Raw genomic sequence first — 12,643 nt, forward strand, 5'->3', positions numbered from 1 at the left:
CTTCTGCTCTGTAAACATGTTCCCTTCCACACCGTCTTCAACCTCATGATTCTTTCCAGGAGTTATTACTGTGCCCCCATTTTCATCTCCCACTTCAAAAAGCCAGTCTTAGAGATAATCTAAATGAGAAGACACCCTATGTCCTTAGGGAGAGCCAAGGAATCATGTTTCCAAAGGGAGCAGACAGGAGATCCTCATAGCAAAAAGTCTGGACACTCGCTTCTGAGGCTATAGATGCCACCTTTTAGGGGAGGGCCTCTCATTCCTCCAACAGAGCCTTGGCTCAGAGGGTGGGATCTTCCTAGAGGAAAAGGAAGTGCCACCATTTTCATTGCACAGTTTCTGAGAACACCTAAAGTCATGACACCCACAGGAGCCCCTCCTCTCCTGACTTTCCAAGGTTCCAGACAGATCTCCACTACAATGAACCAGCTACTCAAGAGGAACAGTGATGTGGAACAAAGCTTCTCACATGACTTTTAGCTCCACTGTCTGCCCCAACCTGAGCTACTTGCTTCCTGTTTGGACTGAGCATCCCCAGAGTTCAGAGATATGGTCTAGTATTCCACATGCCTCTGGTACCCAAGTAAACTTTTAAGCACAGAAGCAATCTGACATATCACCATCTATTTAGCAAACATGGCTTCACAGGTTACCTCCTTTGAGTTTTGAGTGGAAAGTAGGCTTTGATTGGCACCTGATCTAGAACTATCAAGAACGTTTGCTGTTGAGCTGGAGGGATAGCTTAGCAGTTAAGGTGTTTGCCTGCAAAGCCAAAGGACCCAGGTTCGATTCCCCAGGACCCACATAAGCCAAATGCACAAGGTGGTACATGGCATCTAAAATTAATTTGTAGTGGCTGGAGGCCCTGCCTCCCTCCCTCCCTCCCGACCCCCCCTCAAATAAATAAAAATAAAATAAAATAAAGAGAGCCAGGCGTGGTGGCACATGCCTTTAATCCCAGCACTCAGGAGGTAGAGGTAGGAGGATCGCCGTGAGTTCAAGGCCACCCTGAGACTACATAGTGAATTCCAAGTCAGAGCTAGAGTGAAACCCTACCTCAAAAAAAGAAAGTTTGCTCTCCCTCCGAGGGACATGCCTGGTTCCACTGGCATCGTAGAACAAGCAGCCAGTGTACAGTTCAGCACCCTCTCCGCAAGACCCTGTCTCATGCACTGGTGACTTGCTGTCTTTCATCCCATGCCTGTTGCCCTAAAGGATGTTCATTCTTCCTTGTCTCCTCAAGCTGCTGAAAACACTTTTTTAGGACCAGGAGGACAATGCAGACAGCTTCAGGGGCAGTTACCTTTATCAATAGCCATGTTAATGGCCGTATAAAAACATTGTATTTTAATCAGGTCCTGGGCACTGGACATTGTGCTTGCTCTGTGAAAGAATTTTGTCATCTTCTCTCCAAGGAACATGTCCCTATTGCTTGCAGAAATCTATTAACACATATGTTCTAGAAATAGGAACTAAAGAGGCCATGAACCTGATCCTAGCCTTTGACTACTGAAGACGTGCTCTCTTTGAGATGTTTATTTCTTTTGAAAGAGTCAGCCAGCCAGTGTTCATTTTCTTCCATGGCTGTAGCCACAGGTGCCCTGAATTTTGACTCTTTTCCTCCCTTTTTTTTTTTTTTTCCTTCTTTTAGGTTTGATTCATTCCTTAAAGTTCACTGAAACAATGTTCTAATTCTCTCCAGTGAGGGTTTAACATGGAGACTCAGGATTATAAGAGAGCCCAGAACTGGTGAGGAACACCCCAAGAAGACCCTTACTGACCTAGCCTTTGGAAAGCTTGCCTTGATTGCTCCGTTGAACAGTTCATCTCTCAGCAGAATTTAAAGCAACCCTCTGAATTGGCCTCTGTCATCCTCCCCCTTCTCCCCACTGCAGACCTGAGCGTTAGCAGAAAAGTCCCCCACCTATAAAAGCTAGAGTCTTCCTGTCTTGTATGGGGCCTCTAGACACTTAAAGCTTAGGGGTTTTTGTTGTTGTTGTTTTATTTTTTATTTGAGATAGAGAGTCAGAAAGAGGCAGACAAAGAGAAATTGCGTATGGGCATGTCAGAGCCTCCAGCCACTGCAAATAGGCTTCAGACACATGCATATGGCTTTACGTGAGTACTGGGGAATTGGACCTAGGCCATCAGGCTTTGCAAGCAAGCACCTTTAACTGCTGAGCCACCTCTCCAGCCCAAAGCTTAGGTGTGTATAATCTTTCTGCCAAGCCTTCACAGGGTAGAGCTGACCCAAAGGACATTTGAACTGAAGTACCCAGGTGAAATGGAATAACTTACCTTCAGGTGTTTCTATTAACACCTCACTGAGAGTCAGGTAGTTTTAGATTACTTGGGGTTAAGAATTGGCTGTGCTTAGCAACAGTAGGGAGGGAAAGAAAAAATCTCTTTTTTTTTTTTGGTTTTCAAGGTAGGGTCTCACTCTAGTCCAGGCTGACCTGGAATTCACTACGTAGACTCAAGCTGGCCTCAAACTCATGAGGATCCTCATACCTCTGCCTCCCGAGTGCTGGGATTAAAGGCATGCGCCACCACACGCAGCTTTTTCTGCAATTTTTGCTGTTCATTATGACCAGAGGGAAAATGATTGGTTGGTACTACTGTGTCCTAGATAAGGCTTTTGAGGCTCTTTGTTTAGATAGTGATCATCCTTTGATCACCTACCCTTCAACGAACATGGGAATCTGGTATGGCTGTGTCTAGTTCCAGAGTTGCCTTGAGCACTGCCAACGATACTAGAGAAGCTCTCTGCCTAAGCTGATGAGTTATGAGGACATGCGTAAGTCAAGATTTGCTCCCCAGTTTAAAACTAGAACCTTTGACCCTGTGCCTTACTGCATCATTGGCCATCCACTTCTACCCCTTACCAGTCCTTCTGCTTAATTAAGAAACATCTTCCTTTAGGGAAGAACGTGTCTGGGGACATGCTTCAATGGCAGAATGCTTGCCTAGCATGTGCAAAGCCCAAGGTTTGAACCCCAGTTCTGCGAGGGAAAAAAAAGTGTGTGTATGTTGCACACATGTATATAGTTCAGACACACAGAATAAGAAACAATGTTTTAGGATTGAGATCAACAAACAGCACATTAAAGTAAGTTGTAGGTTGTTTTCCTGCTTTATAACTTGATCTTAATACATCATCAGTTAAGCTAAGTGGACCTAAGCCCCCACTTCACAGTAGATGGAATTAAGAGCTGCTGGTGGGACCATCTTAGCCCCTCCCACAGTCTGTGGTGCACTGTAAGAAAAAGTCTGCTTTCAGAAACCCAAGCCCAAACATTCTTGGATTTGATCAACTAAAGGTATCCCTGCAGATCCCTATATCTCGCTCATTTCAGGTGTAGACAGCCCTGGGAGTGGGTAAAGGGCATCCTCTCAGAACTCTGAGAGTTCTGCTAGAGCAAGGTAAGTTTGCTTCTGGAAGAACAGGAAGACCTGAGTCGATGTATCAGCAGGTCAGCTCTGGGCCAGTGATGATCTGTTGGAATATTGCCATGTTACCCTGTGTGTGTGGGGGGGGGGGAGGCAGGTCTTCCACTGCCTGCCTGCCCCAGGTAGAAAAAGAATTGTCCCAGAATTGCCCATGCTGGTGGGCACATGCCTACGTATAGTCCCCGTTCCCTCATGCACAAGTGAAATCATTGTGTCCCCAAGAGTTCTGCCAGCTTATATGCTACTGGGGACAGGAGATTGGCCTGGTTCTGCTAGACTGAAGGCCGGCGCACGTGGACTAGTGCTGGAAGAAAGAAGGGGAAATGTTATTTTACGTGTGTGTGTGTGTGTGTGTGTGTGTGTGTGTGTGTGTGTGTAGGAGAGGTTGACATCAGGTGTCTCCCTCCATTGCTCCCCATCTTATCCTTTGAGACAGGTTTCTCATTGGACCCAGAGCGCACTGATTTGGCTAAGCAACTAGCCAACAAACCCCAAAGATGGGCCTTTGCCCACTTAGCACTGGGATTACAGACACAGTGCCGCACCCAGAATCTTCTATGGGTTCTGGGGATCTGAACTCAGGTCCTCATGGTTTTGCAGCAGGCACTTGCCCCATTGAGCCATCTCCCAGCCTGAGAAGGGGCATGGTAAGGAAAAGTAGGGATTCAGTGAGAGGTCCCCCTGGGGTTCTCGTGGCCATCCAGGGGTCATAGTATCAGAGGAAAGGGTTATTAGTCAAAAGTGAGCTGTGATTGCTCAAGTAAGCTCTCGAGGGCCAGCATTCTGTCCAGGGGTGTCCTCCGTTCCTTTCTTCTTGCAAACTAGAGTCACCTGTGGTACTTACTGACGATGTTTCCTTTGTTGATATAGTGACTCATCAGATTCCCAAGCAAATGATTTTTGTCAACCAGGATAAAGAGGGCTCGTCCTTATTGGAAATCCCATGGTGACTGAGCTGAGGAGGGACAGCTGGTGTGAAGTATGTGTATTCATCTGTATTCTTTCCCATAGGTACCATTAAGTTTGTCTGGCTTAATGTAATGGGAGCTTCTGGGAGCTGCGGACGGTAAAGGGCGAGGGTAAGGTTCTTGTCACCTCTTCAGGCTCCTCTCCTTCCAGTGGGACTTCCTCATTCTCTCCCTCTCCCCTCAGCCTCGTCCCTTTCCAACTTGTGTGTGTGTTCTGCCGCATTCTCTCAATCCTCTTTTCCCTCTGTGTTTTTTCTTCTGCCTCTCTCAACCACCTTTCCTTCCAGGTCGTTTGAGTCAAGTTGAAGTAGGCAGCTGGTGGTACCCACTTCCTCTCCTGGGGCCCAACTGTGCACTCAGTGCTAGGGGTTTTATTCTAACACTCTGGAACCTCTGTTTTGTTTTTCTTTTCTTTTCTTTTCTTTTTTTCTCTTCTGTTTTTGTGTAGGTCTCTTTAGTCAGCCTTATAGCTAATGCCCTGGGCTACTCGGAACTAGGTGCCATAAAGTCCCTTAGGACCCTAAGAGCTTTGAGACCCTTAAGAGCCTTGTCACGATTTGAAGGGATGAGGGTAAGATACTAAGAGCAGCTGATCCTTCTGCATGCCAATGGCAACTGTTTACGCATGCTAGAACTGATCACATGGTGGAAAGGTCATTCGAACACGGGTTCTGTGACGCAGCTGCCGGTCCGACCCTCCACCCCCCCCCCCCCCGCGTCTGCCCCGTGCGTGCGCAGGGCGGTCGTATGAAGCTGCCTCATCACATGGATATTAGCCCCCCACCCAACAACATGCCATCGCAGAACATGTTAACATTGGCTCTTCTCATTTGGCCTGGCTTACCTGTAGCACTCGGGGCAGCTTTTCTGGGCTGTTGATTTAATAGGGAGAATCACCAGGTGCAAAGAAGGGGAATTACAACCCAGAGACCCACTGAAAAGCGTAGGTTGCAGGCAGGGAGGGTGCTGGGTAGGGACATCATCCAGATGTGCTCTGTGGCCTTGGGGTCACGAAGAAAACAGCAGAGAAGGGGCTTCGAGGCAGGGTGGCAGGCCTGGAACTGGGGGTGGAGCGGAATTTGGCATGACCCTGGGGGAAGAAACACTTTTCTTTTGATTCTGATTCCTCTCCTTGCACCTGGTTGTTCTCAGCCCAGTCCCATGAGGACTGGCAGCCTCTGTCTGACAGCAAAGCTTTCCTCCCACCCCCAGCCCTCCGCCCATGCTATACGGCCCCCCTCACACCATCAGAACCACAGCTAGACACTGCCAGGTGACTACATAGCCCCCGTTCTGAAATCTCGACGTCCTGTCCTGCTCTGACGGTACTCACGAAGTCCAGTGCACGGGGTTGTCACCCGCCAAATTAGAAATACGGCTCCCTCCTTTGGTGCCTTTCTCTTGTCTCTTTTGGTTGTCATAATTGTGCGTGTGCATGCATGTATGCACACACACTACATGGTGACTTCCTAAAGCCACACGGACAGCTGGTTTTGGTGGTGGTGGTTGTCCTGTGCTGAGTGAGGTCTGTTATACCTAACGAGACCAAGAAAACTCAGTTCAATTCAGATGTCGAATACTTGCAGGAGAGCAAACCAGAGGATGTTTTTAAGTGTGCAAATATCAGAAGGTAGGATTAAACAGAGCCGTTGCAGTGGCTCACATGAAGCAAGACTGACTGGAGAAGCTAGATACCAGGACAGCGCTGCCCGCTCATCCTCACTGTGACCCCTGGCCATGACTCCACAAAGCCACCCACGGTTGTACAGGAAGATGAAAATTTTCTTGGCATTTTGGAGTATGATTATTATTATTATTTTAGTTTATCCGGCCAGATGCATTTTGCGATAAACTCATCTTGTGTAGCACAGTCACAGTTTGGCTTACTAAACGTGAGCCTTCTGCGGCCTTCCTAAAACTACCCACAGGAAGCGCAGTTACACGGGGGGAAATTCAGTCTATTTAAAAAGGAAAACAAAGCTGGGTGTGGTGGCACACGCCTTTAATCCCAGCAGAGGTAGGAGGATTGCCGTGAGTTCGAGGCCACCCTGAGAATACAGAGTTAATTCCAGGTCAGCCTGAGCTAGAGTGAGACCCTATCTTGAAAAACCAAAAAAAAAAAAAAAAAAAGGAAACACTTAGGATTCTGAAATTCTTCTTCCACAGATTAAGAGAGGTTTTATAATGTGTCGTAAGGTCAGTCTTATGATTAGGCTGAATTCAGAGAGTGTATACAGTGCTGGAGCCAGAAGCTAAGATAAATGAGATGTGGGATGGAGACAAACCCAATATTCGTCTCTACTCCCCGGCCTCATATCCTTCACATTAATAAATCATAATGGTTTTGTTACAAAGTTAATCATTCACCTTGGTGACTGGAAAACCGTGGACAAGATATAGCTACAAACATTTCATCAAAGACAGCTCTTGTCGCATGGGACGTGAGGTGCCTGCAGTTGTCCATAGTTCTGACAGGGCTCCCGGGTCTCCTAGGAGGTTCCAGTGCATGGAGAAAGCCCCTGTCATTCTAGCTGACACTTGTCAGGAACTTCCTGCATCTGGTTCCTTATTCCTACCACTCTGTCCCTGTTATAAAAGTAGCCCTCACAGGAAGTTACTTGAACAATTCTGATGTGGGGGCCTTTTGGTAACCTTGTCTTTTCCATTTAACTCCTCCAATCCCCACTTTCCCTGAACTCTCAGCATCCATTCCCCTCCACCCCCAAAAAAAAAACTTGAAATTGTCAACTCTCAAATAGGTTAGATGTCTAGAATCAGTGATCAGAATGAAAGGAACTTGTATTTGAAAAGCAACTAGCCTTTTTTAGTTAAGGTAATATGGGCAAGGATGACCTTGAACCTGAAGCTATGTGTTTAAACAGTAGCATCCAATGAGGGAGGCTTTGGGGTAGAGGCGCCTGTTGTCAGTGTGGGTCAGAGCGCAGTGTTGACTGGCTGGTTGGGCAGGCAGAGAGAGCTCTGGGCTGCACCCCTGCCCTGCAGCTTCCCAGCCCTTCTGCGCAAGGGCATCTACAAAAAGAGATTGTGTTGGGCTAAGCTTACAGTTAAGCCACACAGTAATAAACAGAAGTAGGTGCCTATGTTTTATTCTAGCATTATTCTGCTTTGGGGCATACATTTTTCATTTTGTAGCCTGGGCCCCTCTGTATGCCAGCCCTTGCAAGATCACCACTAAAAACTGTAGATTAAGAAACGTTCTTGAACTGAACACCACTCATGCAGATGGGCTCAACTGTCACTGTGCTGCTCCAATTCTAGGCTCAGCCCTTCACCTGAGAGGGGCCTGTCACCCTAGCCTGTCCTGGGATGCTCACTTCAGTCTCCTCTCCTTCCTCAAACCAAAGACCAGAACATTGAAATGCTCCTGCTATTGGCAAAGGAATACTTAATGTAGTTCTTTGCTTTTCTCTCCTCCATAGTAATCTTTATTTAAAGATTTTGCTGTGCTGTTAACTTTGTGAGGGTATATATTAGTAATGCTATGAAACATGCATGCCTTTTTGGTGATTGTCAGTACACAGTTGTCCTTTAAAGCCATGTTCCCTCTGCCAGATACTAAAAGCTATTTCACAGATTTTATAGTATTGGATGAGCAATAATAATGTCCTAGGCATTTTTAAAGAAAATAAAAATGCTGTTAAGAGCTAGTATCCATTGGAGTTTTGTCATCGACTAAGTGATATCCGTATCAATTGCTACGATTAAACTTTCTTGAAAAATTCAGCTTTGTACAAATTGCTAGAACCTAACTGACTTACATGTCTATCTCATAAACCATTGCTTTTAATAGTGGATTTCATCATAACAGAGGCCATGCAAAATAACTAAAGAGCAGCAGAGAGCAGAAACAGGTCCAGTTTCTTGACTGTCAAGGGAAATGAACTGTCGCTAGTAACATATCTTTAGGAACATGATGTCTCGCCCTTTGGTCACTGAGAACGGCACAGTGACGGACAGTTCACCTGTCTCACTGAATACGTGGCGGGGGCGGGGGCTGAAGCTCAGCGGACGAGCACTCGCCTGGCATGTGCGAGGCCCTGAGTTCAGTGCACCCCCGGGGGAAGAAACGGGCACCGAATTTTGTGTCCGATCAGAGCTAAGGCTCAGTAAACACTTTGGAGTATTGAGTTCTGTGAAGGTTCAAAGAGATCACCTAGTCAATTGGCTAGTTATTCTTCACTCGTATGCTAACTGTATTTTACTGAACATGTGGACACCATAAAGGACAGGCGAGTCTGAGATCCAGGAGAAACTTAACGTCACTGTGCATACAGTGAGAAGAGGTCCTGGAGGCAGGCAGTAGGACCTGTCCTGAGATCAAAACCAACATCTTGAGGTTCCCACCCCTGGGGGCCAACTCCCTGTCTCACCCACGCTGGACAGCCCCCTCAGTCCTGGTCTTCCCCCCTGAGCGCGGTGCAGAACACGGCCACGTAATCGGAACTTGCGCATCTTGCCGTAGCTGTTCTCTTTCGGTCAGAGAATGAGTGTGCCATGTGTGGCTCATCCTCCTTTTGCCTGTCTGTTTGCACATCCCATTGCTTTTTGGTGTTCCCACTGCAGGGTGAACAACTGTCGAATGAGGAAGTAAGCCTCAAATCTCATTATCTGATCAATTTTATAACATAAGTGCACAAAAGTATTCTTTAAAATAACATGAAAACCTTCCTGATTTCAGAAGTTCTGGCTTCCCTTGCATGAAGTTGCACATTTTATACTAATGACTGAGCTGTCCAATCTAGAGGAGATTTCTTGGTCTAAGAATTAAGAAATAACCACCTCTCAACCTAAAAGCCTTTGTATATGAATTGGAGAATCACAATAGGATTATTTTACTCCAAAAGCAAGAGTGACTCCCTAACCTTTTTAAATTACAGAACAGAATAGGTAGCTCTTTTCAGCCGTGTGTTCTGATGAGTGACAATGCGTTGTAAGTCAAAACCTTAAAGACAAAACAATGAACCCAGTAAGGCTCAAGTTGGAGCCTAGAGCTGCCCCGCCAGTCCTTGTACAGTCCTTACAGCATGGCCCACCGTGCCTGTCATGCCCTTTACCTGCACCGGAAGACTGACGGGGCATGCAGTAATACCTGTCACGTCCTCAAGACAAAACATTAGAAGGAAACAAACTTCAGTCCTTCCCAGTGTCGATTTTAACTCCGTCGGGGTTTGCACCTCAGATACTAGAAAGAGGAAGCAGCATTCTCTGAACCTCAGGACAGCCTTTCCTGAGCCTCAGCAACTCTGCTCAAGACATCAGTAAGCGAGGTGAGGCCCAGGGCAGCAATGAGCCCAGCACTGGGTTCTGTCCACCTCTTGCAGTGTGGCTTCGTTGCACTTGAACTTCTCTAGTGAAAATTGCTAAGACAGTTGTGACGTTGCTCATCTGCTCTCACCTCTAGCTTAAAGCAAAACCCACGCTAAAAGCAACCCAGAAACTTCTATTTCCTAAGGGCATTTTGCCCTTTTTTTTTTTTAATTACTGAGTTTACTGTAGTCAGCCAGTTTAGCAGCATGCTAGATTTTGAGTTCCAAGAGCAGTGATCTAACCCAAAACCCTCCGAAAAGCCTTATGCCATCTTGATTTCTAATACCTTGTGAAGTGTGGAGTCAAGCCCTTAACTGGGCCAAGACGTCGCACTAGCCAAGCAGGGGGCAGCTCTTAGATTGAGAGGCCGACCAAGTCAGAAGAAAGGCTGAAGAATGATGAACCTTGAGTGAAAACCACACCTGCTCAGACTTTATTTTTAACCATTTGGTAGAGGGAATATAGCTTTATTTTTTATTTCTTGAGCCTGCAAAATATGCATGCTCAGCTATTGCCTGAAACAAGATAACTGGCCTTGCATAGTCATAAAAAAGATGTTCTGTACCGTGAGTCACTGCTAACCCGAAGGGCAGCTCTATGATTTTGAACAATCATGACTTGTTTTTCAGAGGGGGAATGTCTGTTGAAAGGTGGCTAGTGAGCTTGCAATTGCTCAATTTTCCTGTGGAGGCATATTTTATCAGTTGAAGAGGAGGGAGACTGGACTAAGAAATCTTTTTTTTTTTAGTCCCAGGTTGGTGCCTAGAAAAGATCAGGGTCAACTTGGGCAGGGGAGTTTATAATCATTGAAATAAAGTACAATTTACTGAAATTTCTCTAAATGTAGTTCACAAACTTAGAAATTTGGGGGTCCTACTTGTGAATCTGCCCAGTTGCCTTAACTCCAGACAATATAATGTTCTTATGTCAGAATGAGCCATAGAAATGTCATTCCCCTCCTGGAAATCAAAAGAATATGCCTTCCCCACTTCCCGCCTGCCCTGAGCAGCCTCCCCTTCCAATACAGGTAGTGGTGAACGCCCTGGTGGGCGCCATCCCCTCCATCATGAACGTGCTGCTGGTATGTCTCATCTTCTGGCTGATTTTCAGCATCATGGGCGTCAACCTGTTCGCGGGAAAGTACCACTACTGCTTTAACGAGACTTCTGAAATCCGCTTTGAAATTGACATTGTCAACAATAAAACTGACTGTGAAAAACTCATGGAGGGGAACAACACGGAAATCAGGTGGAAGAATGTGAAGATTAACTTTGACAACGTCGGGGCAGGCTACCTGGCCCTTCTTCAAGTAGTAAGTGTTGTTTTCCTTTCACACGGGTGGCGCAGTGGTTAGTTAGCAAAGACCTCTGCTCTTCTCGGCCCTGCTTCAAGAATCAGGCTCACTCCCAAGGGTCCATGAGGACAGTGTCAGTTTCCAAACCAGTTTCAGGGAAAATATCTTTCCTATGTTCGTTAATTTCTACAAGATTTACTCCTAGGGTATCCTTGTGCTCAGAGGCAAAGTACCACCCAGCTGATAAACATTGCTGACATATAAAAAGATACTGGGAAGATCAACTTGTCAGGACCTAGGTCCCAGTGTGTCATAGAAAGTAACTTTAGTTTAGTGATGTGCACAAGCTGCTTTGGCATAATTCCATTCCACTTTAATCAGTTTTCTCTTCTTCCCTCCAGTGGTTTTGAAATGCTTGTTTGGTAAAACAGGGTGATGCTATATTCACAGGCTTTCAATCAGGGAGATGTGCTGAGTTGCACACTAATATTATTGGATATGTAACTTGTGGTTAATTGCTTAACTATTCTGACCCTTTGTCTCTTCATCTGTTAAATGTAAACAATAATACCTTGCTTGCATAGGCATCAAAAAATGTAATTTTTTTTTGAGGCAGGGTTTCACTCTAGCCCAGGCTGACCTGGAATTCACTATGTAGTCTCAGGGTGGCCTTGAACTCACAGCGAACCTCCTACTTCTGCCTCCCAAGTGCTGGGTCTAAAGGCATGCACCACCACGCCTGGCTTAGAATTTATAATTTTAAAAAATTCTTAGCCCAGCACTCAGGAGGCAGAGGTAGGAGGGTCGCCGTGAGTTCAAGGCCACCCTGAGACTACATAGTGAGTTCCAGGTCAGCCTGGCCTAGAGTGAGACCCTACCTCAAAAAAAAAAAAAAAAATCTTAGCACAATGCCTAGCACAAAACAGTGCTTAATTAATGGTAATTGCTGTTTTGTATTTTCATTATTGTTAATATGGTGCCTATGTCCTTCCACTGTCCTAACGCTGGAAGGGAGTCTCTCAGCCTACCCTAACACATTAATCACTCACTGTTAGACAGTAGTAAATGGCAGACTTAATGGAATGAAGTATGCCTTACCCCACACCAAAGCTCTTTTACTTTCTTATCCTAGTTCAAGAAGTTGGCTTTCACAGGCTAGGGCTGTAACTAGAAAGGTAGATCCCCTGTCTTAACATGAAAAGTCCCTGGGTTACATACACACAGGCAGACACACAAAAGAACATAACTGGGCCTGTGAATTGTATCTGAATCTGAGAGGCTCCAAATAGCCAGTGTCTACTGACCATCCCACCCCATGGGATGTTCTGAGTCCCACCATGTACCCAGTAGAACCATAAGTTGAATAAAGACCCTTTCTGGACTCTGAAAAAGTCTAGCATCTGATTGAGCAAAGAGGCTATGGGAAATGTCCGTATTTGTTTTCAAAGTCAAGCTAGCCATAGTAGGGTGAAGAAAGGGCCTGCGGAGGAGGAGGCCAGCGTTGCCACTTGATTCCGGGCCACTGTGTTTTTTTTCATACAACTGTGGACTTTGCTGGCTGCTTATCTCACAGGGCAGCTCTCCGCACTGTCAATGGACC

At 46.1% G+C, this 12,643-nt stretch overlaps 1 protein-coding gene across 4 annotated transcripts in view; it reads left to right on the forward strand.

The window, feature by feature from the left end:
- Scn8a (sodium voltage-gated channel alpha subunit 8) overlaps positions 1-12,643 on the forward strand; it is a 210,483-nt gene that overhangs the window by 181,278 nt on the left and 16,562 nt on the right. For 2 of the 4 annotated variants that reach the window (XM_045151776.1, XM_045151775.1), the window contains exons 21-22: positions 4,870-4,992; positions 10,777-11,061. In XM_045151776.1, the coding sequence (XP_045007711.1) occupies positions 4,870-4,992; positions 10,777-11,061 (408 nt within the window). The remainder of the gene's footprint in view (positions 1-4,869; positions 4,993-10,776; positions 11,062-12,643) is intronic. The other 2 variants (XM_045151778.1, XM_045151777.1) reach the window with 1 other exon arrangement.

Source organism: Jaculus jaculus, chromosome 6, assembly GCF_020740685.1.
Source record: "Jaculus jaculus isolate mJacJac1 chromosome 6, mJacJac1.mat.Y.cur, whole genome shotgun sequence".
NCBI lineage: Eukaryota > Metazoa > Chordata > Mammalia > Rodentia > Dipodidae > Jaculus > Jaculus jaculus.